Here is a 25854-nt window from a genome sequence, read left to right on the forward strand (position 1 = left end):
CGTCACTACAGACAGTCCACAATGGTGCGTGTGTGACACCAGATGCCCTGCACAGTTCATTGGCTCAGCTCAAAGGCCTTTCTTTATGAGATGAATGAGTAGTCAGTGGAATGGGTCCATGGTGTGCCAACCACCATGCCATCTGGGTATGATCATGGCTGAGAGGACTTAACTAGTTGTTTGACACAGAGTTTAGCAGATGACCAGGCACAACTCCGATATACCAAGTGTTTTTTTTTCTCCAAGTTTCCCGGATGTCACGTGTCCTACTTATGTCAGTACACTCAACCTAATCATTACGAAACTTCTATTAGATCAAATAAGCCACACGTAGCAAATAATCCATTACATTTTGTTAACCAAATTTGACAGTCACGCCGTTATAATTTTTATTTTTGCCACCTGCTGGAGAAAACCGATTTTTGACCCAGTTATCCCTCTTGTTTAGCCTCTTCCTCTCTGTCTAGCCTCAATCCTTATACCCCCCCCCCCCCCCCCCCTTAGCCTTCCCCGTCAGTGGGGTAGAAGAAGTTGAAAACGGAGACACTAGTGGTAGGGAGAGCTAAATTAGGCCTAGTGAATGATTTCTGTCAGTGGGTGTGTTTTTTCACAGGACCTCCTATGTGTGCAACAACTTCCGCATTATATAATTGGGTGTTATAGTAAAGACCATAGGTGCCTCATGAGTTTCAAGTTTGGGGAAGCTTACAATTTTAACCTTCCATTTCTACCTACCTGCGTGTCATTTATTAATATTTTCTATGTGCATTTTTGTGGAAGAGTTTCAATTCAATAATGTTTTTGTTCCTCAATCATTGTCACATGGTTAACACATGGTTATCTCCCTCACTAGCTTTAAGCACCAGCTGTCAGAGCAGCTCACAGATCACTGCACCTGTACACAGCCCATCTATAATTTAGCCCAAACTACTACCTCTTCCCCTACTGTATTTATTTATTTATTTATTTTATTTATTTTTGCTCCTTTGCACCATATTATTTATATTTTAACTTTCAACTTTCTTCAAACTACAAATCTACCATTCCAGTGTTTTACTTGCTATACTGTATTTACTTTGCCACCATGGCCTTTTTTGCCATTACCTCCCTTATCTCACATCATTTGCTCACATTGTATATAGTCTTATTTTCTCTACTGTATCATTGATTATATGTTGTTTTACTCCATGTGTTACTCTGTTTTTGTATGTTGTCGAACTGCTTTGCTTTATCTTGGCCAGGTCGCAATTGTAAATGAGAACTTGTTCTCAACTTGCCTACCTGGTTAAATAAATAAAAATCATAAAGATCAGAATTTAAATGATAAAGTAAAAATTCTACTAAAATTCTACGAATGCGAGAGCACCAGCTTATTAGTGGTGGATGTAGTGAGTTAAGACGATCAGAAATCGGACTTCCCTACGTTGGCGCACAGCAGGCCAGGTAGGCCTACTTCTGTGCGTGCTCAGGCACGGTCCTTCAACGTTATCAGGACAGAGAAACCAGTCACACACGTTATCAGGGCAGAGAAACCAGTCACACACTCATTGCTCACACGGAGCACTCCAAACAAAAGACAATGAAAAAGAAAAATGGACCAAACTCGTAAATGACGGTGTTGAAATAATCCCAAACTCATGAACATGCTGTCAAGCCAGGAGAGATTCCACATCTCTGACATGCATTGATCCATAGTTTGTTGTCGTTTTGGAACAGTGTGGGTGTGGAGTATGTTTGATGTGCCTACCTTTGCTGGAGAGCTAAATTGAGTTTTTTTTTATTCAGGTATAAATTACATGAGATGCATACAGACAGAGCTGCCATTATTGATGACTAGCTAGGTGACTCAGGCCTGACTGTTCTTTGAGTGTGGGGGTGGATTAATGGTTTGATTGGTTGCGTGTCTCAGGATAAGCCGACATTTGCTCCTGTGTGACTGAATTCATTTTTTCCCCCAAAGCATTTCAAAAGATGCACTCTCATGGCATTAACAGGCTTTTATCCCGCCTCTGCTTAAATTTAATGGGATCTGAGACCAGTTGCCATTTTCATCATTCCGAAACTTGGTAAAAACATGGTGCAAATACGAATTGGTTTAGGGAGGCGAAGGGGTAAGGTAAAATCACATTTGTGTTAATAGCTTGTAGAGTGGAACTCCTGTAATGCCTCGACAGTTAGGCAGCATATAGAAGACATGAGAACGTGGCCGTTTGCTGTCGTCGACGTTGTCCTTTCTCACATTACACACAGAGCGGGCCTTCAGGACCACTGGGCTTTTCTTAGGAGCTCGTATTTCTCTGGCGCCCTCCCTCGCTCCCTCCCTCCGTCAAGCTTGGAAACACCTGCCCACTCCCACATTCTGCTTGCTCACTTACCTCTGTCACATTACTCTGTTTGTGAGCCTCCAAGCTTGTACACGTTGGCTAATTGTTGACCTACTCCGCTGCTGCTTGTCTGGGCCCCTCTTGTCATAGAGACACACACTTTCCACAACTATATTTTTTTCCTTGGCTCATCTTCTTTCTCACTTTCTTTTGTCCAAGGGGAATATTATTAACTCTTCTTCGACTCCACCATGCTCTCTCTCGTCTTGTTTATGGTGCTGGGAATGAAATCCCCATTGTTCAGATCATTGTAAAAGGTAACTTGGGCATTGATGCACCGGGCAACTGTCATTCCCGGAGCCTCAAATAATGTCTAGGATACTTCTGCACTACTCCAGAATAACGTTGTTTTGCTGTACAGATGGGAGTTTGCTATTGGATCGTTTTGGAGCTCTCAACCTCTGTAGTTAGCCTCTGTCGTCCACGTCATTTTCATGGCGTTTTTGAATTTCAATGATATTCTCTGAAGCACTCTTAAGTTACATTTAAGTAAAATGATGCCTATACACAACAATTTGTGACTAAAATATGCTCAGTCAGGAAAAAATATCTGAAATCCACTCACTCCTGTATTGTTGATAAATGCACAAACTCATCCGCCGTACTCGTCCAGAGCACTCTTTGAGAGGGGGGAAAAAGCTCACTTTCTCGCTGAGCTCAGCTCATACAAGAAACATCACACCGGGGATGTTATTGGAGCGGAGTACGGAGCAGGTTGCAATCCCAATGGATTGAGCCACTCTAAAATTCCCAAAATGTATCCTTCCCTCTGTTATTAATCGTTTTTTTAGCAGCAATTCTCCTCGAGTTGTAACACAGCAGAGATAATTCAGGATATTTTTGCAGTCCCATCACTGTTGTAGTTTTGCGCTAATGGCTACTTGGCTTTAGAAAATGGGGGCGGTTCTAGTTGTGGGTTTCATGACCGTCGTTATTAGCTTGCCCAGGTTCCTCTGGGCACCATTCCTCTCTGTTCCCTCCTGAGATGGGTATTAGAAGATGGCTTCTAACAGCTGCAACAGACAATTCAGAACAACACTCATAACAAACCCCAACCAAACCACTTGGGCCATCTTTAGATGCCACTTGTGAAGTGTTATGTACAGCATAACTACTGCTCGTCTCAAGTCCTGCATGTGACTGGAGTACAAACTAGTTCCAAAAAGGCTAATGATGAAACAATACCCAGGTATGTGGTCTCACAGGTAGAGCCGTTAAATGGGCATGTAAACTGCGCTGCCACACCCTCATGCATATTCGAAAGAAATTAATTGAACACTGCATAATCCAAACTCTAAATTGTTTGTCATATGATTTGTTCTACTGATGGTCTTTTCAAATTTCAGTTTAAATGGACTTCTTTCTATATTTTTTTTATTTTCCTCTCCCACTATCCATCCCTCTCTCTCGCCCTCTCTATCTCAGCGGAGGGTCTTCCTCAGGTCTTCTACTTTGGGCCGTGTGGGAAATACAATGCCATGGTGTTAGAGCTGCTGGGCCCCAGTCTAGAAGACCTCTTTGACCTCTGTGACAGGACCTTCTCTCTCAAGACAGTCTTAATGATGGCTATTCAGCTGGTAAGTAAAGTTTACATCCAAATGACAAAAGCTTGTTTTGGTGAATTATGCCCATGTGTCTGTTCTGATTGTATGTCCCAGTGTGGATGTCCATTCAGTTTTTCGGTGTGCATGGAGTTGTGTGTGTGTGTGTACACCTTTTTGTTGAGTGCATGCGGTTGACCGTCACACACACTACGCTCCCCAGCTTTCACGGATGGAGTACGTCCACTCCAAGAACCTCATCTACCGAGACGTGAAGCCCGAGAACTTCCTCATCGGGCGGCAGGGGCACAAGCAGGAGCACATCATCCACATCATCGACTTTGGCCTGGCTAAAGAGTACATCGATCCCGAGACCAAAAAACACATTCCGTACAGGGAGCACAAGAGTCTCACAGGGACCGCCCGCTACATGTCTATCAACACCCACTTGGGAAAAGGTAGGGCTACAGTACTTCTCCCCTCTACCAGACAACATAACTTGTCTCAACTTCCCTGTGTGGTACTTACATGGATACAGTATAGGCTACTCTCATATTTGATTGGCTGAACTCTGCAATTTGAAGCGCATTGCCTTTGCAATTTTTTTCTAGTCTGTCCTGTTTACACATGGCCACGGGAAGTAGTGTGGGGGTGCTGCAAATGAGTAATGCTGGGGGAGCCCGAGGGACCTCACTTTTATTCTGATCTATTCTAAATAAATATATTTAATCACCACAAAAATTCCATGAAAAACAATACAATTACAAACCAAATAAATATGTAAGCTACAGCAGTCTAGGTTAATTGTGGTTTCTTCCCCGTCTTCTCTCTGGCGAATAATGAAGAATAATGAAGAACCGTAGGCTACATGTGTGCACTGATGCAGTTTCACTGGTAAAACATGAATAATTATCATTCATGATTGACAGTGATGATGGCCTATAGGTATGTCTAACTTGGTGTTTGAGGGTATTAAAAATATAACATTTTCTTGAGACAATATGTGTGGACATAAGCAGACATTGCTATTGGAGGATGCATTTTATGCATATTTTATAACAGGGATCTCCAACCCTGTTCCTGGAGAGCTACCATCCTGTAGGTTTTCATTCCAACCCTAATCTAGCGCACCTGATTCTAATAAGTAGCTGGTTTATAAGATGAATCAGGTTAGTTTCAACTGGGGTTGGAGTGAAACCCTACAGGACGGTAGCGCTCCAAGAGCAGGGTTGGAGTGAAACCCTACAGGACGGTAGCGCTCCAAGAGCAGGGTTGGAGTGAAACCCTACAGGACGGTAGCGCTCCAAGAGCAGGGTTGGAGTGAAACCCTACAGGACGGTAGCGCTCCAAGAGCAGGGTTGGAGTGAAACCCTACAGGACGGTAGCGCTCCAAGAGCAGGGTTGGAGTGAAACCCTACAGGACGGTAGCGCTCCAAGAGCAGGGTTGGAGTGAAACCCTACAGGACGGTAGCGCTCCAAGAGCAGGGTTGGAGTGAAACCCTACAGGACGGTAGCGCTCCAAGAGCAGGGTTGGAGTGAAACCCTACAGGACGGTAGCGCTCCAAGAGCAGGGTTGGAGTGAAACCCTACAGGACGGTAGCGCTCCAAGAGCAGGGTTGGAGTGAAACCCTACAGGACGGTAGCGCTCCAAGAGAGCAGGGTTGGAGAGCCCTGTAATATAGGCTGTTATCTGTCGGTACAAATCTTGATTGAGGAAATGATGACGTCATTTTCACCACTGCAAGTCAGATCTGTGGTAGGTCTGTAGCCGATGGTGTCTGTAAACTACATGTGTCCCCGCTGGCTTCATCCAGCTGAGCAGAAGCCAAAATGCAACCTTCCTGTGCTCTTGCGAACAGGGTAAATAAAGGACCTTGAATGACAGCACCATGGACAACTCGTCCCACCCAGAGACTTGGTGCCGCTACTTTGATCTGCCGCTGACCATGTTTTAGCCTTCTCCATTGACATTGTGTCATAGCCTACACTTGGATTAGCCTACATTGTAATTCATTAAACTGTACTGGATTATTTTACCACACCAGCATTGTAATCCAATGCATGCACGATTTATGCAATAAACTGATATACTGTATATTGCGGCGCTGTAATTTTTGGGGGGCTGCACTACAGAAGGCTGTATTGGTCTGCTAACACAGGACTAGTAAAGGCCCAGTGAACTACTACTTTTGTAGATTTTTTTACTTCCCGCGGCTATACGCTACCGGTCAAAAGTTTTAGAACACCTACTCATTCAAGGGTTTTTCTTTATTTTTACTATTTTCTACATTGTAGAATAATTAGTGAAGACATCAAAACTATGAAATAACACGCATGGAATCATGTAGTAACCAAAAAAGTGTTAAACAAATCAAAACATATTTTATATTTGAGATTCTTCAAATAGCCACCCATTGCCTTGATGACAGCTTTGCAAACTCTTTTTCCAACTGAGCACTTGTTGGCTGCTTTTCCTTCACTCTGCAGTCCGACTCATCCCAAACCTACTCAATTTGTGGAGGCCAGGTCATCTGATGCAGCACTCCATCACTCTCCTTCTTGGTCAAATAGCCCTTACACATCCTGGAGGTGTGTTGCGTCATTATCCTGTTGAAAAACAAATGGTACGACATCCCATCTGGTTTGGGCTTAGTGGGACTATCGCTGCAGAATGCTGTGGTAGCCATGCTGGTTAAGTGTGCCTTGAATTCTAAATAAATCCCTGACAGTGTCACCAGCAAAGCTCCCCCACACCATCACACCACCTCCATGCTTTACTGTGGGAAATACACATGCGGAGATCATCCGTTCACCCACACTGCATCTCACAAAGACATGGCGGTAGGAACCAAAAATGTCCAATTTGGACTCATCAGACCAAAGGACAACTTTCCAATGGTCTAATGTCCATTGCTTGTGTTTCTTGGCCCAAGCAAGTCTCTTCTTCTTATTGGTGTCCTTTAGTAGTGGTTTCTTTGCAGCAATTCGACCATGAAGGCCTGATTCACAGTCTCCTCTGAACAGTTGATGTTGAGATGTGTCTGTTACTCGAACTCTGAAACATTTATTTGGGCTGCAATCTGAGGCTGGTAACTCTAATGAACTTATCCTCTACAGCAGAGGTAACTCTGGGTCTTCCTTTCCTGTGGCGGTCCTCATGAGAGCCAGTTTCATCATAGCGCTTGATGGTTTTGCAACTGCACTTTCAAAGTTGTTGACATTTTCCGCATTGACTGACCTTCATGTCTTAAAGTAACGGACTGTCGTTTCTCTTTGCTTATTTGAACTGTTCTTGCCATAATATGGACTTGGTCTTTTACCAAATAGGACTATCTTCTGTTTACCACCCCTACCTTGTCACAACACAACTGATTGGCTCAAACACATTAAGAAGGAAAGAAATTCCACAAATTTACTTTAAACAAGGCATACCTGTTAATTGAAATGCATTCCAGGTGACTACCTCATGAAGCTGATTGAGAGAAGGCCAAGTGTGCAAAGCTGTCATCAAGGCAAAGGGTGTCTACTTTGAAGAATCTCAAATATAAAATATATTATGATTTGTTTAACACTTTTTTTGCTTACTACATGATTCCATATGTGTTATTTCATAGTTTTGATGTCTTCACTATTATTCTACAATGTTGAAAATAGTAAAAATAACGAGAAACCCTTGAATGAGTAGGTGTTCTAAAACTTTTGACCGGTAGTGTATGTGTACATACATAGCCTTTCATGCCTGTAAGCCACAGGTAATTCAAAATCAGAAAGGTTCTATTTTGTTCCTAATTTGGAGCTCAGTGCATTGAAAGTCCTACATAAGCCCCAACCCATGGATATGTTAGGTAGGTTGGACGTCGGTTGCAGCATAAAGCGGATAACCCTCCCTTTTTGTTTCAGAGCAAAGTCGACGGGATGACCTGGAAGCCCTGGGCCACATGTTTATGTATTTCCTACGAGGGAGTCTGCCGTGGCAAGGACTCAAGGTAGGAGAGCTAGGCATGATGTCAGCTGGGTTGTTTTCAGTAGGCACAAAATGGATAGAAAAACGGATCGCACTATCTGAATTTGTCCAATTTGGAAACGCTCATTTTTGTTTTCTGTTGCATGGCATTTTACTACAATGTACTCCAATAATAATCACAACCCAGATATTAGGAGAGTGTGATGCACTACTACTACTACTACTACTAGTGATTCAGAGAGGGGTAGAGGGAATGCTAGCCTAAACGAAGCAGAAGAGCAAAAAAGAGGGCAATTGAAAGACTGCTGAGGAAGTTTAACATTAGTGTGAAGGGAAGGAGATGAGATGGCAAAAGTGTGTTGAACTCAGTGTGCCTTCTACCTACAGGCTGACACCCTGAAGGAGCGATACCAGAAGATTGGCGACACCAAGCGCAACACTCCCATCGAGGTCCTCTGTGAAAGCTTTCCAGGTATTGCCAATCTTCCACTCTGACCTTGACACTTGATGCCTTTGTGAAGTGGTTACATTTCCTAAAACACGCTCCGCACGGCATACGTAGTAAAGTGGCAGTTAATAATCGCAATAGAATGTATAAGAGCGAGCTGGACTGAGAAATGGGCTTAAGTGAGCAGAAGATGATTCTTGAAGGAAAGGCGCATTGGGGAGGGATTAGAAGAATATGCACTTGCAAGACACTGTTTGCAAATGTTTCCTTGACCTTTGAATGCTCATTGACCACATTTTTCTCCTCTATCTTCTCTCAGAAGATATTGGCCTTGTCTCTCAAGTACATCTGTTGGAATGGATCAATTATGTTCCACCAAAAAAATTATTCTACTTCGTTACATAAGGTGCTGCAACTCCATGCAGTCTATTGTCCGGTACTGTGTGACTAGATGGAGCTCTTGTTTTGCCTGAATCATGTTGACTGACTGTATCAACCCCTTGTAGAAGAGATGGCCACGTACCTGCGCTACGTGCGGCGGTTGGACTTCTTCGAGAAGCCCGACTACGAGTATTTGAGGACTCTGTTCACCGAGCTGCTTGAGCGCAAAGGATACACTTTTGACTACACCTACGACTGGGATGGCAGACCGATTGTGAGTAGCTAGCATTCACGTGCTAAATAGCATAAGTGTAGTCTCACGTACAATAGTCATACTGAGGCTATTGAAAGAGACTAGAGAAAATGTGCTGATTTAGCAGCAGCTTGTTAACTGTTCAGTCCTGTATGTTTTGGTCTAGTAAAAACGTTATTTGTGTTCATACCTGGAAAGCTGTGAAATCAAAAGTACAATAGACATTTAAAACAAGTGAAAGCCATACAATACTGTAAAACTAGTTTTTCAAAGAAGACGACATACTTTCTTTGGGCAGTTCTCCACTTGAGTCTTTTTGTCTCTCTGTCTCGGTCTCTTGCTGTCTCGCTCTCTGCGTTATATTTACTTTGTTGTTTCTGCTCCAATGGGCTCTCTCGCTCTCTCAGCCTACTCCAGTGGGGTCTGTCAACGTGGACTCGGGTGCGTCTGCCATCACGAGAGAGAGCCATGCTAACAGAGACAGGCCCTCTCAGCAACAACCCCTCCGGAACCAGGTAAACACAGTAGTCTCACTTAGCAGTTCACTTCAGCTCTGCCTGTATCTGAAAATGCCAATAATTTCACGAAAATATACTAAAATCCATTTCATAAATCAACAAATCCTCATAGAACATAATGAGATTTGTTTTGGAGCCACTTCATGAATGCAATTTCAGTTTGTTTCCTATGTCATCAACCCCAATGGTTCTACTCAATTCCATTTCCACTCCTGTCAGTTGAATTGGACATGGAATCCAATTCCAAAATTGACAGAGATTTGAAATGGACAGTTGTCACAAAGTGCTTATACAGAAACCGAGCCTAAAACCCCAGAGAGCAAGCAATGCAGATGTAGAAGCGCAGTGGCTCGGAAAAACTCCCTAGAAGACACCAGTTAAGACAGGGGAATTACACCAGATGGGACAGGTTGACCCTAGCCCCCTGGCACATAGACTATTGCAGCATAGATACTGGAGACTGAGACGGGGGGAACAACAATGTGGCCCCGTCCAAAGTTTACCCCCTGAACAGGGCCAACCAGACAGGATATAACCTCACCTACATTGCCAAAGCACATCTGAAGGGATATCAAAGACCATTAACTTACTACACTGAGACAAGGCCGAGTATAGCCCACGAAGTTCTCCCCCACCACACGATGGGAGCAAGCCAGTGACTTAGCCTCCATAATAGGGTCAGAGGCAGAGAATCCCAGTGGAGAGAGGGGAGCCGGCCAGGCAGAGACCGCAAGGGTGGTTCGTAACTCCAGTGCCTTTCCGTTCACCTTCACAACCCTTGGCCAGACTACACGCAATCATAGGACCTACTGAAGAGATGAGTCTTCACTAAAGACTTAAAGGTTGAAACCGAGTCTGCATCTCTCACATGGATCAGCAGACCATTCCATAAAAAATGTAGCTGTATGTGAGAAAGCCCTGCCTCCAGCTGTTTGCTTAGAAATTCTAGGGACAATAATGACGCCTGTGTCTTGTGACCGTAGTGTATGTGTAGGTATGTACGGCAGGATGAAATCGACAAGATGGGTAGGAGCAAGTCCATGTAATGCTTTGTTGTTTAGCAGTATAATCTCAAAATCAGCCCTAGACTTATCAGGAAGCCACTAGCACTGGAGTAATATGATCAAATGTTTTGGTTCTAGATTGTAGCGGCCGTATTTAGCACAACCCTGCCAGCCACACACGGACAATCGATAAGCATTGCTTGTTTGAACACCATATACACTCCCTCCCTATTATTTGTAGAGTGAAGCCTAAACTTTAAATTTGAACTTTATGCTGAAGCATTTTGGATTTTAGATCAAATGTTTCATATGAGGCAGCAAGCACAGAATGTCACCTTTTTATTTTACGGTATTTTCATACATCTGTTTTAACTTTTTAAAAGGTTACATTCTGTACTGTCGCCTCAAAAAACATTTGATCTCAAATCCGTAATGCTGGCGTGTAGAGCCAAATTGAAAGTTTTGGCTTCACTGTCCAAATAATATGGAAGGGAGTGCATATGGTGTTCAAGCAAGCAATACTGTCCAAGTAAAGGGGAGTTTAAGAGGGGAGTGTAATTGTATAATTGACCTAGAGTGAGCTGCAAAGCTGTTGAAGGTTCATGTCAATGCTATTGAGTTGAATGACTTATGATTATGGTTTTGGGATTGTCTAAATTTGATCTCAACAAGCTTTTATAGTTTACACTACAATACATCCAACATCATTTAAATTAGTGCAAGTAGTAGACCATATAGTTTGTTCCAACTTGATGCCTCTGCTCCACGGAGTTCATGCCTTGCTTTCAATCATCTTTTGTTTTGGGTTTGTCCTATTTGGCTTGTTTTAGTGAAAATTATATTTTTCTGCATATTCGCTTTTGGAAAAATACAGAAGCAAAGCAGCTTTCAGGTCAAAATAGGGATCCTAACATATTGGGATCCTAGCATATTGGGATCCTAGCATATGATATTTCAAATGTTGGCACCAAAATACCTTGTCCATATCCGCCTCTGCCTGACTGTTCGACCGGAGAGGCATGGAGAGCCGCAAAATGAATTTCTCCGCTGGAAGTCCTCCAACTTTGCTCCCGACAGGCAGGGAAGCTTGTCTCAAATCTGATTGGCTGCAGCTTGAGTGGTGCTACTTGATTGTCCTATGACTGCGTTGCGCCCAGGAGGCCCAGACTAATCTCTAATCAGTGCTCCACCTGTGCCACCATTCGTGCTACAGTATGTGCCAGACAGAGATTGTGAGATGGAGAGACAGAGGGAGGGTGAGAAGGAATTGATATGGAGGGGGGATTTAGGTGGAGGGAGAAAGCGGAAAGAGATGGAAGGTGAAGAAGGCAGAGTGGACTTGAATGAGAGAGGGAGAGAAAGGGAACGTCCTTGGTTTTGAGGAGGTCGACCTAGATCACCCCATCAGGTGAGTCATTTTACTGAGCCAGGGCTTCAGCCCTGTGAGACAGGAGATGCCAGTCTGAAATGAACACAGTGTTTTCCAGTTGAAAGCTCCCAGACTGCGTAAGTCACCTGCCAAAACTCCTGCAACAACTCCATTAGCAGCTAATCCCTCAATGTTCTGTCACGTACAACCTGTCCTGTCCAAGGGAACGGTGATGAAAGAATTACAGGGGGACAAAGCAGAGCCTGCCTGGTCCAGACTTCTCAATCAATATAGCCAGGATTCAGGTCAAAAAAACAACGCAAGTCTCTTAGAGAAGACACCAGGGTTATAAAATAAGGAAATAAAAAAAGATGACTGTCTAACATGCATTCTCTTAACTGGCTAAAAACGTTTTTCTTTAAATACTCAAATGTATCTCATTTTAAAGCTATTGTTTTTGCCTTTTCACGCTTAGCTTTTTGTTTTGACCTGGTTGTTCTCAATGACTTACACGCGTGGCAAAGCCATGAATACGTCTCACCTTTGCTTTTTTTTGCTTTTTTTCTGTGCTGCATGGCCTGTCGGCGCCTTCCTCTCTCACTCACTCTCGGCCCACCCACGTCCACATCCGCCTCCCTAATCAACCAACCAGATGGCAGCATCAGACCGCAGAGGAGCATGGGATGCACAGCCCCACCGGCAGACAAATTCCTCCTACCTGAGCAGCTCCCACCTGGCTGCAGACAGGCATGGGGGCTCTGTGCAGGTATACACCAACCAACAACGGAGAGACCCGAATGTTAACTACCTGTACACTGGCAGCCTGTCAAACCAAACAACCTGCTTCATTCCCTATGTCCTTGATAACCCTCTAACCCACACATCAGAAGGGACATAGTAGATGAAAGCAGTATGGCAGAAACTTCTTATTGAATCGCTAGGTGGGGCCCTCGCCGCATTGCTTGCACCTCCTACTCTTTACGCTTAAGATAAAATGTTGTACTGTATATGTGTATGTGACGCTGTTATGATGATCAACAGAGGAGGCTGTCCGTGTTGTGTTTCTGTTTAGCAGCAAGAGAGGAGAGACGGCCTCATACACAGCAGCAAGCAGACACTCTGTCTGAGGAGGAGGCAGACAGGGAGAGACAGGTTCACAAGGCCCATCAGACAAACACGTTCAGTCACACTCGAACAAGAACCTTTCCCATTAAGGGAGACCGGTAGTAAAGGGGTAGAGGTAAAGGCTAATAAGATGGGTAAATGGCGCCACACATGGATGTCTGGCAATGGCTAAACTGTATGGAGGGAGATTGGTAACTTCACTTTAGTTGATGTTTCTGTGGTGAGGGCCTACATACTACTGTCATGGGCGTGACCGAGCGGGAGAGATACCATAAGCATTTATTACAGCTGATGTCATCGTAACAGCTTATGACAACCCGCTTTACGCTAACTTGACACGTTGTTGTTGAGATAGTTGGCTAGGCCTACTGCAAGCTAGTGTACATATGTGAGAAACAGTTTTATGTTGTGACAGTGTTAAGTTGTCACAAAATGCGGCAAGTAGCCTAACGGTTAAGAGCGTTTGGCCAGTAATCCAAAGGTCGCTGGTTCGAATCCCCTAGCCGACTAAGTGAAACATTTGTCTATGTGCCCTTGAGCAAGGCACTTAATGTAATCATGACACTTTGGGCTATATTATGATCATGTCAGTGTTTGGTTGACCTTATGATGGACATGTCAATGTTGTATTTTTCTGTTTTTATTCCTCCTAGCAGAATAATCCTTATTTTGGTTTAACTGATATGACCTTTTTCTCCCCCCCATGTGCCTCAGGTGGTAACCTCCACCAATGGGGACCTGAATGCAGACGACCCAATGACGGCCCATTCCAACGCACCTATCACAGCGCAGGCCGAGGTGGAGGTGGTGGAAGAGGCCAAGTATGTATCTGGTGCTTCGTCTTCTGTCGTAGCTGGCTCTCTCTCTGTCGCTCTGTCGTAGCTGGCTCTCTCTCTCTGTCGCTCTGTCGTAGCTGGCTCTCTCTCTCTGTCGCTCTGTCGTAGCTGGCTCTCTCTCTCTGTCGCTCTGTCGTAGCTGGCTCTCTCTCTCTGTCGCTCTGTCGTAGCTGGCTCTCTCTCTCTGTCGCTCTGTCGTAGCTGGCTCTCTCTCTCTGTCGCTCTGTCGTAGCTGGCTCTCTCTCTCTGTCGCTCTGTCGTAGCTGGCTCTCTCTCTCTGTCGCTCTGTCGTAGCTGGCTCTCTCTCTCTGTCGCTCTGTCGTAGCTGGCTCTCTCTCTCTGTCGCTCTGTCGCAGCTGGCTCTCTCTCTCTGTCGCTCTGTCGCAGCTGGCTCTCTCTCTCTGTCGCTCTGTCGCAGCTGGCTCTCTCTCTCTGTCGCTCTGTCGCAGCTGGCTCTCTCTCTGTCGCTCTGTCGCAGCTGGCTCTCTCTCTGTCGCTCTGTCGCAGCTGGCTCTCTCTCTCTGTCGCTCTGTCGCAGCTGGCTCTCTCTCTCTGTCGCTCTGTCGCAGCTGGCTCTCTCTCTCTGTCGCTCTGTCGTAGCTGGCTCTCTCGCTCTGTCGTAGCTGGCTGGCTCTCTCGCTCTGTCGTAGCTGGCTGGCTCTCTCGCTCTGTCGTAGCTGGCTGGCTCTCTCGCTCTGTCGTAGCTGGCTGGCTCTCTCGCTCTGTCGTAGCTGGCTGGCTCTCTCGCTCTGTCGTAGCTGGCTGGCTCTCTCGCTCTGTCGTAGCTGGCTGGCTCTCTCTGTCGCTCTGTCGTAGCTGGCTGGCTCTCTCTGTCGCTCTGTCGTAGCTGGCTGGCTCTCTCTGTCGCTCTGTCGTAGCTGGCTGGCTCTCTCTGTCGCTCTGTCGTAGCTGGCTGGCTCTCTCTGTCGCTCTGTCGTAGCTGGCTGGCTCTCTCTGTCGCTCTGTCGTAGCTGGCTCGCTCTCTCTGTCGCTCTGTCGTAGCTGGCTGGCTCTCTCTGTCGCTCTGTCGTAGCTGGCTGGCTCTCTCTGTCGCTCTGTCGTAGCTGGCTGGCTCTCTCTGTCGCTCTGTCGTAGCTGGCTGGCTCTCTCTGTCGCTCTGTCGTAGCTGGCTCGCTCTCTCTGTCGCTCTGTCGTAGCTGGCTCGCTCTCTCTGTCTCTTTCAGTAGCACTTTTATTATTATTTGTGTTGGAAGACAATTTACAACAGCAAGTGGTCATTGGGGTCATTTCTTTACTATGACTTTTGCTCAATCCATGAGATTGACTGACTGTCCAATCCCAACCAGTTTGAAGCTCAGTCAAAGAGGATTGGATCCAAGAAGTCAAACTGCTTGAGCCAGGATAAAGTCCTAACAAGTTGTCTCTTGTGGCTGGAACCTGTTGGGACCGGATGGGGGATCTCCTGATAAACTGATCATCTGCAACAAATCCACATTTGTTTCCGTTACAGTTTCAATTACAATATGAGGGGAAAAGTTAAGATTATCTGAATTATTTTCTTAAAATGTTCTGAAAATATACCAACTAGCTAAAACAAAAAATATCAAAATAAAAATCCTTTTGTTTAGTAAGAATCTGTTCTACCTGTTCAATCATCATTTCAAAATAGTTAATAAGTATCGTATACCTAACTTCACATTCAATGTCATCTAGTAGATTTACAGATGATATCCCTATTCTGATTATTCCCTATGATTGTCCTTTCCTCCATTGCCCAGACACAGTTTTGTCTCTTGCCTGTGTGTGTGTATGTATGTGCATGCAGTTCTACATTTCAGAAGGACTATCTTGAGTTGTTGTCCCTCTCTTTCTCTCTCTGTACAGTATTAATATGTCTTTTCTCCTCACACTCTCTGTAGCTGCGTGAAATTGCTCAACCTGTGGTGAGTCTCCGCTCCCATGCACATCAGCCATTCAACAGGGAGTGGACCAGACTAGCACCAGACAACATATCCAGCACTGTGTTGCTTTCTTGGCTTCACCCCTTCCATTAAACAAATAACTATGTTACTTTCATATTGGGTTTTAGACCTCTCACATGATGTGATTTAATATCCTTTTCACACTACTGAGAGGAGCTGAAGGATGGTTATGTAGCTCAAATGTGAAGCTTTTGAGAGTTTGTTGAGTGAACTGGAAAGACTAACGCCTGGGCCACACAAAGATTTTGTTTTCTGTCAAGAACGGATTTGCGAGTGGCGTTCGTACAGGGCACGCAAAGAACTAGAACGTTGGTTCTACAGTTATTAACCTGCGTCCTTGTACAATCTAATTGCAGAAAATGACAAATGTTTTTGGGCCAGCTGGGTAGCATACAGAGTCTGGGTGTATTCCCTCCCCATTGAATGTTTGCTTTCTTCTTCACCGTCACACTCTCACACTCATTCTTATACCTGTTAAATGTTCAACGTTTGTTCTTTATTACCCCTTTAACCCGTACGTGTCACTGTTGGGTTTGTTTACAAGCTGACATTTTGAATATTTTGAGTTGAGTGCAACATGAGTCTTAAGGGATAATAGTGAGAGATACACATGGAGTATACCGAACATTAAGAACACCTGTTCTTTCCATGACTGACTGACCAGGTGAATCCAGGTGAAAGCGATGGTAGTCACTTGTTAAATCCACTTCAATCAGTGTAGATGATTGGGAGGAGACATGTTAAATAATTATTTTTAAGCCTTGAGACATGGATTGTGTATGTGTGCCATTCAGAGGGTGAATGGGCAAGACAAAATATTTACAGTAAGTGCCTTTGAACGGGGTATGGTAGAAGGTGCCAAGCGCACTGGTTTTTGTCAAGAACTGCAACGCTGCTGGGTTTTTCATGCTCAACAGTTTCCCGTGTGTATCACGAATGGTCCACCACCCAAAGGACATCCAGCCAACTTGACAACTGTGGGAAACAGTGTCAACATGGGCCAGCATCACTGTGGAACGCTTTCGACACCTGTAGTCTGTGCCCTGACGAATTGAGGATGTTCTGAGGGCACAGCCTCAATTCCTTAGGTGTTCCTACTGTTTGGTATACTCAGTATAGATTGCCAAGTAACTGTCTGTCCTTTTCTCCCTCTTCTCATTCCTTTCTCCTCAGGTGCTGTTGCTTCTTCAAGCGAAAACGGAAGAAGAACACTCCACGGCAGAAATGAGCTCCTGCTACTCTGTCCGATGTCACTGAGCGGGTTTGGTTTTAAGGAAACTAATTAAGGGACATTTCCAGTTGTAGTTGGGAGAGAGACTTTTTATTACGAGAGATATGCGATTCTTAATGACCCGGACCTACTGAATGACCTTCGCCACAGAGACCTTTCTTTGATAATTTGACCACTGACCCTCCCTCTGGATACCGGAGAACATCTCTTAATCTTCCTCAGTTTTTTTTTATTTTCTTTTGCTCAAGTGGAGATCAAAGTCAAATATCCCCCCTCTCTTTGAGGGAGTGAGGAGACCAGTCTTGCCGTCTATAGACCCCATATTTTTTCTGTCTCATGTCTCTCTCTCGTGCTTTCTCTCTCCCCATTCACCAAACCCTCTCACATCCCCAGTAAAAGCAGGTCTTAAGCTGTCCCAAATTGTTTGCTTTTTGTTCATGCATATTTATGTCTGTACATGGGTGTGGATGTATGAATGTGTCCTAATGGTTCATTGATTCATATGCCACCCAGCCCCTCCCACTTAGCCCTGTTTGACTGTCTTGGAAGTGTAGGAGATATTAGGGCAATTCCACATCAGGACAGCCTGAAAATATTTTGGGAGTATCAAATTGTTCTTGCAATTCTCACATAGAAAGTTCATTGGAAGGAAGAATGTTTGACATGCTTTTTACATTTGTATCACTTTTTTTTTTTATCATAATGAAAGTGGTTTTCTGGTACTTTGGAAGATACAGTATGACTCATTTTATATATAGAAGTTGACATAGGTCATTAACCAATCACATCCCTCCTTTAGAATTGCACATTTAGCAAATCACCAGCAGAGGGAGTTCCCTTTTGAATCCATTTTCCCATTCACTGTTGGTGGTGCGTATAAAATGTATCATAACTTAAACATTTGCGGAGAGCCTACTCTGGAAATGTGATTTACTTGTAGAGTATATTGTTTCATACAATGTCCTGCAAGATTCATACAATGTCCTAAAATGAGCAAAATCGAAAATTGTATTTCAGAATCTAGACATACTCCATTATGTTAGAGCACACTATAAGGAGTATAATGACACCAAGATGTTGTCTGTGTCATGTACGGTTCACGTACATGTATAGGTCTAAAAAGGGCCTAAAATTGCTACTTACATCATGATTATCTAAAATGAAAAAAGCAATGAAGTTTCTATATGAGAATTTCCATAACAATCCGAGTTACCCAAAATATTTTCCTGGCATAGAATCGCCCATTTATAAAAAATACTACAAAGTCCTAAAGTAACCTCTTGCTCCAAGCTTAGACACTGCTTCATGTCCCCTCATAGATCTGCAAAGATGTGACAGGTGTAAGCAATATGTTAATAGTTCCACTTTTGCTTCTGTTTGGCTAGGTGAAGTGTCCACCACATTGCTCAATACACATCCAGTTCTTTTACATCTAAGGGTTTATTTGGGATTGGCCATAAGTAGTCAAAGCAGAAAGAGAAGGAGGGAACAGCAAAAGACAAGCACGTTCCTAATGCATCGCTGCCAGGGGAAAAAAACCTGCTTGTACTATTCACCTCACAAGTCAGTTACTACATTTGCCTGGTGCCTCCATATTTGTATTAAAAACTGCTAGAAGTGCTAATTAGAACGATAAGCAAGAAAAATGTAAGACAGCAGTTGGTGAGTGACCAAAGGGATGTGTGTGGAACGAGGACCAAGTATGTTACCAGGTTGGGATTTATTTCTGAAAATGATTTGAATTCTAGATCCCTGTGTTTGATGCACTGTTCATTATAGCAAATGCACATCATTGCTTGTAACCCACTCGCTCCTTTTCAACTTTAGGTCTTGGTCTATTGTTCATTTTCGGGGGAGACAATATATCGACAATAGATCAGTTACGAGTTGCATTTTGCATTGCTTTAGTTAACATTGCACGTACCCATAAATGGGTCCCTGTTATCCACAAACACTTAGATTTGTCTGTGTGGATGAAGGAAAAGTTGCTTCCAAATGCTGATCTAAGGTCAGTTTAGCTTTTTTACCTCCTAATATTTAAGACTAGGATTGGGATAGAATGAACTGATCCCAGATGTGTACTTCGGGGCAGCTTCTACCGCCAGTCTGTCTATACAGAATCTTGGATAAGGAGAACAGACTTAGCTCTCCCATTGATTTAGATGCTACTGCTCCCTCTTCTGGCCTTAACATGGAATGCCTTAATCAGACCACCTCTCATTAGAGCCTATCAGGATAGGTGTCTGGTCACTGCAACAACATACCAGCCAATAAGAAGACATGCATGTTGACTAGTCTGATTCCTATAGAGCGTTCTTTCTCAACTCCAATCCTGGGGTACCATCTGGTGTTGCACATTTATGTTCTAGCCCTGCCCTAACACACCCGAGTCAACCAATCACAGGCTTTTGTGATTAGTTAAAGCTTCAATGCAGCATTTTTATTTTTTTTATCTCCATATCAAATTAGTTCTGGGTAACAATTAAGTACCTTACTGTGATTGTTTTAAATTTAAATGGTCAAAACGAAATACTTTCTTAACAAATAGCAATTTTTCAAGCAATTTTTTTTTTTGCTAGGACTATCGGGGAGTGATCTGAGTGGGGAGGGGATAACTGTAAACGAGCTGTTATTGGCAGAGTGGTTTGGAACTCCATCCCACCAAAACAGGCGTTATCATTTTCATAGTTTCACAGTATTATTCCAACCTCATAGTGTGGAAATGTATATAAAAACACAGGAGAATCATGTTTTTGACTGTGCTGGGCCTTTAAGTATTTGAATCATGTCTGTTAGTGCGGGGCTAGAACAAAAAAATCTGCAGTGCTGCGGTGTGGACCTTCAAGACCTGGACTTAAAGCCCCCCATGCAGTCTTTACAATTTCATTTTTAAATCATCACTGTGTCTAATAAATCACTGTTTATTTCATGAAATTAACAAAATATATTTTTGATCATTTATTTCCCTGAGCCTCCTTTGGCCCTTGAAATACTGTCTGGCCATGTGGGCGTTAGGAAATACGTTTGAAGATATTTACATACACAGCCATGATTCCGTTTACAATAACCCGAAAAGTCTTGCGTCCCGGTTATGTGAAACCAGGATAAGATGCCTGAGATATGCTGATCTTAGACGGGATACTGTGGCATGTAAACATCTCATCACTGTTTACTGTTGTTTTTCGCAGTCTGCACAGGCTCAGTTGCGCATATCATTGGTGTTGTACAGTCTATGGTGCTGTGATGTTTTCATCTGTCAAACAAATCACTCCAAAGAGAAGGCTATCTGCGCTGTTCGATCCACCATAATTCCATAATAAATTATTTTGCTGATACTCCGTACTGGACTGTATAGCATACTGGCTACTTTCACCCCTAATTTAGACACTTCTGCTTATTTCTGACATTTGGTAGGTCGTATCATTTCGGACATTTGGTAGGCCATTTCTTTGTCAACTATAGTTAAATACATGCATATTTTCTTCTGTCATAACTTGTTGTCCCAGAAGACTAAAGTAGTGCTCACCAGAATGTCTTACATCGATAGAATGAATGCATTACACAGTAGGTTGGTGGCACCTTAATTGGGGAGGATGGGCTCGTGGTCATGACTGGAGCGGTATAAGTGGAATGGTGTCAAACACATGGTTTGATGCCATTCCATTCGCTCCGTTTCAGCCATTATTATGAGCCGTCCTCCCCTCAGCAGCTTTGACTGCTGCATTCATAATCTAGTTAACACCAGTAAAGTTGTCTGTTTCGTTTAGGGACCGGGAGAAAACGCAATAACTCCAAAACTGTGGAAAGATTGGTCCTGAGCAAAATGTCCAATGTCATCATTTTGACCGGTTTTAAGGAAATGAAAAACAGAACTATGAAACATTTCTGGTAAGACTTCAGTTCTTCTTGGGTGCATATTTTATGTGGTTGAAATACTGTCTGCTTGCATAATGGTGTCAAAGAAAACACATTACAATTGCCGAAGCATTTTCTCAAGAGATGCTGATAGAAAGAAATCATATTTCTCCACTCCTGTTCCCGAGAGACAATTATAATTTGTTGTATCATTTGTACTGCAAGAAATCCATAATTCTGCAGGAGTTAATATTATATTATGCTACATGTGAGAGGTTATAGGCCTACAGTCAGTGTCCATATTTCAGTTACTTTTCCATTTAACCCATATTAACTGAAATGACTAATATTCTGTTTATACCCATGAACAGGATTTTGAAGGTGCATGTCAACAGCTTATCCCCAATAAGACCTTAAGCAGGATATGATCTACTGTCCGGAATACTGTGCGCATGTAAACGTGGTCACTATTTAGCCTGTGGAAATGGTCGCATTTTGGGAGATGATACTGTGGTGTCTCTCACTTTAAATCAATATTATCGCAGACATGATTGAGAAAGCAGATTTTCAATATTTAAAATATAGGAACCTCCTTTTTGTCCTATGTAATGTCATCGGAGTGAAAGGAAGTGAATGGCCTCTGCAGTCAAAACATTTGAGGTTGTGAAATGCTAAACTTGAGAATGATATTCAACCCACTTGTTAAACGCCAGTGTTGACTCCTGAAGGGTTATCTTGTCTGTTTCGATTGATTGTTTTGTTAATGTGAACAAAAAATGTATGATGTACTGTAATTTTACAAAATGTAATGACCTTGCTTTTTGGTGGGGGAAGGTATTTAAACAGTGATTGAGTGCACTACTTCTTCTGCACCTACTGTTGAATGTAGTTAGGATGCCGGTCTCGTTCTCTACCATCTAGATCAGGGGTGTCAAACTCATTCCATGGAGGGACTAGTGTCTGCTGGTTTTTAGTTGTTCCTTTCAATTAAGCCCTAGGCAACCAGATGAGGGGAGTTCCTTATTAATTAGTAACCTTATTTCATCAATCAAGTACAGGGAGGAGCAAAAACCAGCAGACGCTCGGCCCTCCGAGGAATGGGTTTGACACGTGATCTAGGTACTATCCACTGTTTTATTTGTGTGTTATGGAAATGGTGGAAAGAACTCGTGGCCTTGAGGCAAGGCTGGAGGAATTGTCAATTTCCTTATATGCTTCTATTGAATAACTCCCTTGTACACAGACACACAGGCGTGAAACCCAAGCACAGTGTTAATTATTTTTACTATATTGTCTTTTGGCAGGCTCCCAAGTTAACACTGAGTGATGCCCCCTGGTGTGCAGGAGGACTTTTGTCTTTGCTATGATGACGCATTTATCTTTGGCATGTCCACTCCCAAGCTGCCTTTTTTAGGGATGGACAAACAAATGCTCCGTATATTTTTGAGTAACAAAGCAGAGTTTGTGTGCTGTGTGTGGATTTAAGTTATTACAAAAGTACTTGAATGGAAAGATATGGGACGAGTCTTAGTCAAATAGTGGAATGTCAGGATTTACTCATGTCATTGTCATACTAAATTATGTGCGTATGAGCAATGTTTTATACATGGATTGGTCAATTGATTGATTGATTCACCCACATGTCATTTAGGCTTTTAGACATCAATGCTGACCACAGCAGGCTAATTGTAAAGTGGGTAAAAGTCCAGGCTTAGGCTGTTGTCATGCATCTCTCGCCCTTTCTCCCTCATTCAACTCTTTGTTGGGACTTCCTCCCTTCCTTGAAGTAATTACTGATCTAACCAGAGGAGGCTTGTGGGAGGTCCTATAGGAGGATGGGCTCATTGTTAAGGGCTGGAATATATGGAACAGCATCAAACATATGGAGACAGCATGTTTCACTCCGTTCCATGTATTCCATTCCAGCCATTACAATGAGCTTGTCCTATAGCTCCTCCCACCAGCCTCCTATGGCTAGATCAGTAATGATTTGACAGGTGAAAGCGATGGCTTTTCCCTCATGGCTTTCACCTGTCCAGTCATATGTAATTAGTGATAACTTAAAGGACAGGGAGAAAGGACAGTGTTTGTACCAGGACTGTTGACTTGCTATGAGGCTGGTGCAGCATGGAGATGCTGACTCTAGGGTTTCTTGAAAGGACAGAGGACTTCCACTGACTTCCACACGCCCCTGGTGGCAGTATATATTTGTGTATTTGCCCATTCAGCCGTCTGATCCCACTGTGGGTCATTTTGAAGCCTTACATTCCCATTGCTCCATGACATGTTAACATAACCCCCTCCAATGGCAGGGTTTGTTTGAGATGTCACTCACTGTTTCAGGATAATCTATGAATTAGATTTATACCTCAGAGAAAAGCCATTTCTGTCTCTCACCACACACATGCACATTCTCATTCCCTTTCTCCTTTTTGCTCTCTCACTCAGTCTTTGCTCCCCAGTGCCAGCTTGTTGACCTCTAGCCTTCCTCTGGTGCCAAGGGCGCTGAAATGTTAGCGTGTTGTAGACATGAGCCCTATTGTCTGCTCTTAAGATGGTGTCATTTTAGACCTATTCGGTGGGTTAGCTGGATCATTGCAAGTGATTTTGAAAAACCGTTCAAAATAATAATTTGCCATGTTATGTTTGTGTGACAACCATACCATCTCAGAATTTGTATAGTGAAATATTATTATTTTGCTTTGGCGCATTTAGGTGACATGAGGCTTCTACTATAGTAATATTGCTTATGATTAAAGATGATTTGCTTCTTTCATTAAGTATTCTAGACCTGCTTGTTTTGCTTGATCCCAACCACCAAAGTTATTGTTTTATCAGCCCTGTTTTCTTGTTATTGTTTTTTATTAAGGAAACCACTATCAATATGTTTTGCCATTTTTTGTGTAACATGTACATATGAAAAGTCCTCTAAATTATCTAGATGATGCAGAGGGGGCATGGCTTTTTACCCTCCATCAGCAACCACAAGATGAGACTGAGTCAGATGGCTTTGGCCGATTGTATCCTCCTCATGCCTTCTGCATACTGCATAAAGGGGTAGATTTAATTCAACCTGAGGTCTTCTCGTTGGTTTTAAGCACAAAGTTATTGTATTGGTATACTTTGTGTACTTTTAAATAATACTGTCCTGCTTAAATGAGCAAGGCCCACCAGGGCCTTAATGACCTTTTTTTTATTATTTTTACTGTCATTCCAGATGATCTCTGCACTTTCTCAGTGTTTGAGGGACCATTTATCAACGGTTGCTTGCATTTGTCTACAGAACTGTGTAGGGCGCAAGCTGCAAATACTGCTCAAGTGAAGACTTCCTGACATTACTTTCAGAGTTGCTTATATACTGTAGACCTCCAGTGGTTAGAGACAAGACTGCAATATTGTACTGATTATTTTTAATAGTAAATTATGTGAAGTTGATTTTGTTTTTATGTTCAAATTGGAGTCTATTTTCTCAGCCTGGTTTTCTTTTCACCCTCTTCAAAGCTGTGGAACGCAAACTTGTACAGTGCTATGAGAGCTTATGTCTCGTGTTCTCTGGTAATGGTTTCAAAGCTATGAATATAAGAATCAAGTCTTAAAATTGTATTGTGAATATTATTGTGTTGAAACATGAATGTTACTTCAAAATGTATTTGAATGCTTTAACCAACCTATTTAAGGGCTCCTATCCTGAAAAAACCCCTCTTGTTTTTTTTTTTCTTCAGGTTTTTGAATTCCTTTTTGGGGGGGAGAAAGAAAAAAGGGTTTGGATTGTCTTATTATGCCTACTTCCCAGAGGCCTCAAGTGAAACGTGTCATGGGACCTTTCCAAATTTCACTACACTACTTCAAAATAACTCAAGTTTGCACCCATTTTTTATGTAAAATAAAAATCTCTCTTAACCTTTACTCTTGGCCCTGTGTTTCTGTCCTTGTGCTGTGGACTTCATGCTGTCCTAGAAATACACAAGATTGGGTAGTCTGATTCATTTTAATGCACTTTTTCATTTTCTATTGGGATGCTCAAATGCACTTTGTTCAAGTTTCATTTGATGAGCAGTTCATTAGTTGAATCAATTGTTTCAGTAGGTTAGAGCTAAAGCCTGCACCCTATAGTTTTTTTATCTTTTATTTTTCTGATTGCCCCCCATCTATCTTCAGAGCTCGTGCTGCTAGGTGACCTAAACTGGGACATGCTTAACACCCCAGCCGCCCTACAATCTAAGCTTGACGCCCTCAATCTCACACAAATTATCAATGAACCTACCAGGTACCACCCCAAAGCCGTAAACACGGGCACCCTCATAGATATCATCCTAACCAACTTGCCCTCTAAATACACCTCTGCTGCTTTCAACCAAGATCTCAGGGATCACTGCCTCATTGCCTGCATCCGTAATAGTCAGGGGTCAAACAACCTCCACTCATCACTGTCAAACGCTCCCTGAAACACTTCAGCGAGCAGGCCTTTCTAATCGCCCTGGTATCCTGGAAGGATATTGACCTCATCCCTTCAGTAGAGGATGCCTGGTTATTTTTTTTAAATGCCTTCCTCACCATCTTAAATAAGCATGCCCCATTCAAAAAATGTAGAACCAGGAACAGATATAGCCCTTGGTTCTCTCCAGACCTGACTGCCCTTAACCAACACAAAAACATCCTGTGGCGTTCTGCATTAGCATCAAACAGCCCCCGTGATATGCAACTTTTCAGGGAAGTTAGAAACTAATATACACCGGCAGTTAGAAAAGCAAAGGCTAGCTTTTTCAAGCAGAAATGTACTTCCTGCAACACAAACTCAAAAAAGTTCTGGGACACTGTAAAGTCCTTGGAGAATAGGAGCACCTCCTCCCAGCTGTCCACTGCACTGAGGATAGGAAACTCTGTCACCACCGATTAAATCCACTATAATTGAGTATTTCAGTAAGCATTTTTCTACGGCTGGCCATGCTTTCCACCTGGCTACCCCTAACCCGGTCAACAGCACTGCACCCCCCACAGCAAC

General features: G+C 43.2%; 1 protein-coding gene across 5 annotated transcripts in view; it reads left to right on the top strand.

Annotated features, from left to right (window-relative positions):
• Positions 1-24758, top strand: part of LOC115152144 (casein kinase I) — a 68739-nt gene extending 43981 nt beyond the window's left edge. The window contains exons 5-14 of one of the 5 annotated variants that reach the window (XM_029696697.1): positions 3810-3961; positions 4149-4383; positions 7826-7911; positions 8277-8361; positions 8844-8992; positions 9379-9486; positions 12515-12628; positions 13702-13808; positions 15704-15727; positions 16940-24758. In XM_029696697.1, the coding sequence (XP_029552557.1) occupies positions 3810-3961; positions 4149-4383; positions 7826-7911; positions 8277-8361; positions 8844-8992; positions 9379-9486; positions 12515-12628; positions 13702-13808; positions 15704-15727; positions 16940-16994 (1115 nt within the window). In that variant the 3' untranslated portion in view covers positions 16995-24758. Of the gene's footprint in view, positions 1-3809; positions 3962-4148; positions 4384-7825; positions 7912-8276; positions 8362-8843; positions 8993-9378; positions 9487-12514; positions 12629-13701; positions 13809-15130; positions 15419-15703; positions 15728-16939 lie in introns of those variants that run through there. The other 4 variants (XM_029696700.1, XM_029696699.1, XM_029696698.1 and 1 more) reach the window with 4 other exon arrangements.
• The last annotated feature ends 1096 nt before the right edge of the window (positions 24759-25854 follow it).

The sequence above is a fragment of the Salmo trutta genome, chromosome 17, assembly GCF_901001165.1.
Source record: "Salmo trutta chromosome 17, fSalTru1.1, whole genome shotgun sequence".
Classification (NCBI taxonomy): Eukaryota; Metazoa; Chordata; class Actinopteri; order Salmoniformes; family Salmonidae; genus Salmo; species Salmo trutta.